Source organism: Magnolia sinica, chromosome 6, assembly GCF_029962835.1.
Source record: "Magnolia sinica isolate HGM2019 chromosome 6, MsV1, whole genome shotgun sequence".
NCBI classification, from domain to species: Eukaryota; Viridiplantae; Streptophyta; class Magnoliopsida; order Magnoliales; family Magnoliaceae; genus Magnolia; species Magnolia sinica.
The window spans coordinates 37,473,114-37,475,207 of NC_080578.1; the positions used below are offsets into that span (position 1 = coordinate 37,473,114).

Consider the following 2,094-nt stretch of genomic DNA (forward strand, 5'->3'; position numbering starts at 1 on the left):
GAACGAGATACAGTACTTTTCTCTCTTCTTTTCTTTCAAAGGCCGAGCTATGATTAGGATCTCGGACTCGGGTCGACTGATGCTCCTGGCGTGATTTTTTCGAGCATTATTTGAGTCGCCTCTGCCTTAGGGACCACCGATAATAGTCCAGATTTCCTATGTGGATCGGTTGTCACTCGGGCATTCTTCCGCTGTCCTGGTTCATTCAACGTGTTCTTTGAGTCAACCTTCTCGGATAAGCCTTTTGATCTCTTCCTTCAAGTGATAACAAGCACTCGTATTGTGGCCATGATGACGATGGTAGTGACAGTATTTATCCTTATTCCGCCAGTTCGGATTACTTCGGGGCTTATTCGGCCAACTGACAAATCCTTCACCCTTAATCTCCATTAACACCTGCTCCTGTGATTTATTGAGCGGAGTGTATACCGAGAACTTCCAGTCGGGTCGTTTTCCTAACTTACGTTCATCGCGCGTTTGGTCTTCCTTGCGGTTCTTCCCTCCGGACGAGTCAACTTCCTTTTTAGCTGACTCTTTAGCCGAGGTTTTCGCGCTCTGGGCGGCTTCACACAGATTCCGTGTTTCCTCGGCATCTGCGTACTTATCCGACCGAATCATAAACTCAGCCAGAGTCATAGGCGGATTCTTGTTTAGAGATGCCAGAAACGGCTTGTCCTTAACCCCTTGCATGATGGAATTGAGTGCTGTCTCCTTTGAATGTTTCCGAACATGGAGCGACTCAAAATTGAAACGCTCGATGTAGTCTTTCAGTAACTCTCCCTCCTTTTGAACTATGTTTTTCAGATGCGCAGGGGGCTTCAACTTCTTCTTCCCTCTAATAAAATTGGTGAGAAATGCATCATTGAGCTCCGCAAACGAGCTAATGGACTTCGATTTCAGCTGTTTGAACCAAAGTCGAACTACGTCGGCTAAGGTGAGGGAAAAAGCTCGACACATCACGGCGTCCGAGGCATCATGTAAATCCATGTATGTTCGGAAGCATTCGATGTGTTTAGTTGGGTCAATTTTACCGGTGAAAGGTGTAATTTGTGGAAGATAAAACCGTTTCGGTAGCCGAGCTTGCATTACTTCCTCCACAAACGGGGATGCCTTTATTTCAGGCCTATTTTGATGTGCATTCCGACTATACTTCATGTCCGCAATTTCTTCCCGTACTTCTTTCCTGAAGTCCTAGAGATCGACTTTCTAAGGTTCGTCGCTTTCTGTCATTCGCTCAACTGGATGCCGACTGCGCCTCTACTGATCGATCTCATGTCGGAGATCAGTGAGGGACAACATGACAGTCGCAGAATGAGCGGGTGCTGGCTCGGACGGACCATGGGGCTGACTTCACTAAGGGACCGCTGATCGCAGAGCGAGAGGCTCAGGGTCAGCGACTTGTTGTGGGATGTTGGTTGTCTGAGCATAGGGCTGAACTTGTTGCCGATGTATCTATTCCAACATTTGTTTCATGACATTTATGTCGGATCTAAGCTCTTGGATCTCTTTATCTAGCTGCCCATTGCCTCAGTTCCGTTGGGTATTTCTTGTCGCGGCAGAAGCTACTGGATGAGCAGCGGGATTCTAGCGGTTGTCGGGTTGATTCTGAGCTCCTTGGGCTTCGCTTGCACCCGGTGGTCCAGTAACAACGACTTTATTTGGCTATTCTTGAACCGTTCTTCTAGTTATCACCATTAGAGCGCATTTACAACTTCTGGATAGAGCGTGGAAAATGACTTTTTGTACCATTTCCCATAGACGGCGCCAATCTGTTGATGAAAAAACTGGTGGACCTTCCTTCTGATCTACCACCTGCACAAGGATGAAACAAAGGAGACCTTGGTTAGAGCCGGGGACCCTCCGATGCCTAAGTTAGTTATTGGACAGTGTAGGAAGGGTTTTTAGAAGGGTTTTCTGCATACCTTTGATCTTAGAGATGTCCTCCTTTTATAGGAGTGAGAAGTCCTGCCGTGCAGGGATTCTCTCCCCAATCTTAGGAGATTTGATTTGATTGCAATCTATTTACGGATGCTTTCCGATCCTGAGATTATCGGAGTCGGGAATCCTTTCACAAGATTTCCGGGACGGTATTCA

The 2,094-nt window shown here is 47.0% G+C and overlaps 1 protein-coding gene across 1 annotated transcript; it reads right to left on the bottom strand.

The window, feature by feature from the left end:
• Nucleotides 1–222: 222 nt before the first annotated feature.
• LOC131249598 (uncharacterized) lies at nt 223–1,155 on the bottom strand. Its single transcript, XM_058250398.1, has one exon. It carries the CDS (start codon nt 1,153–1,155, stop codon nt 223–225), a length of 933 nt encoding a protein of 310 aa, XP_058106381.1.
• Nucleotides 1,156–2,094: the final 939 nt, after the last annotated feature.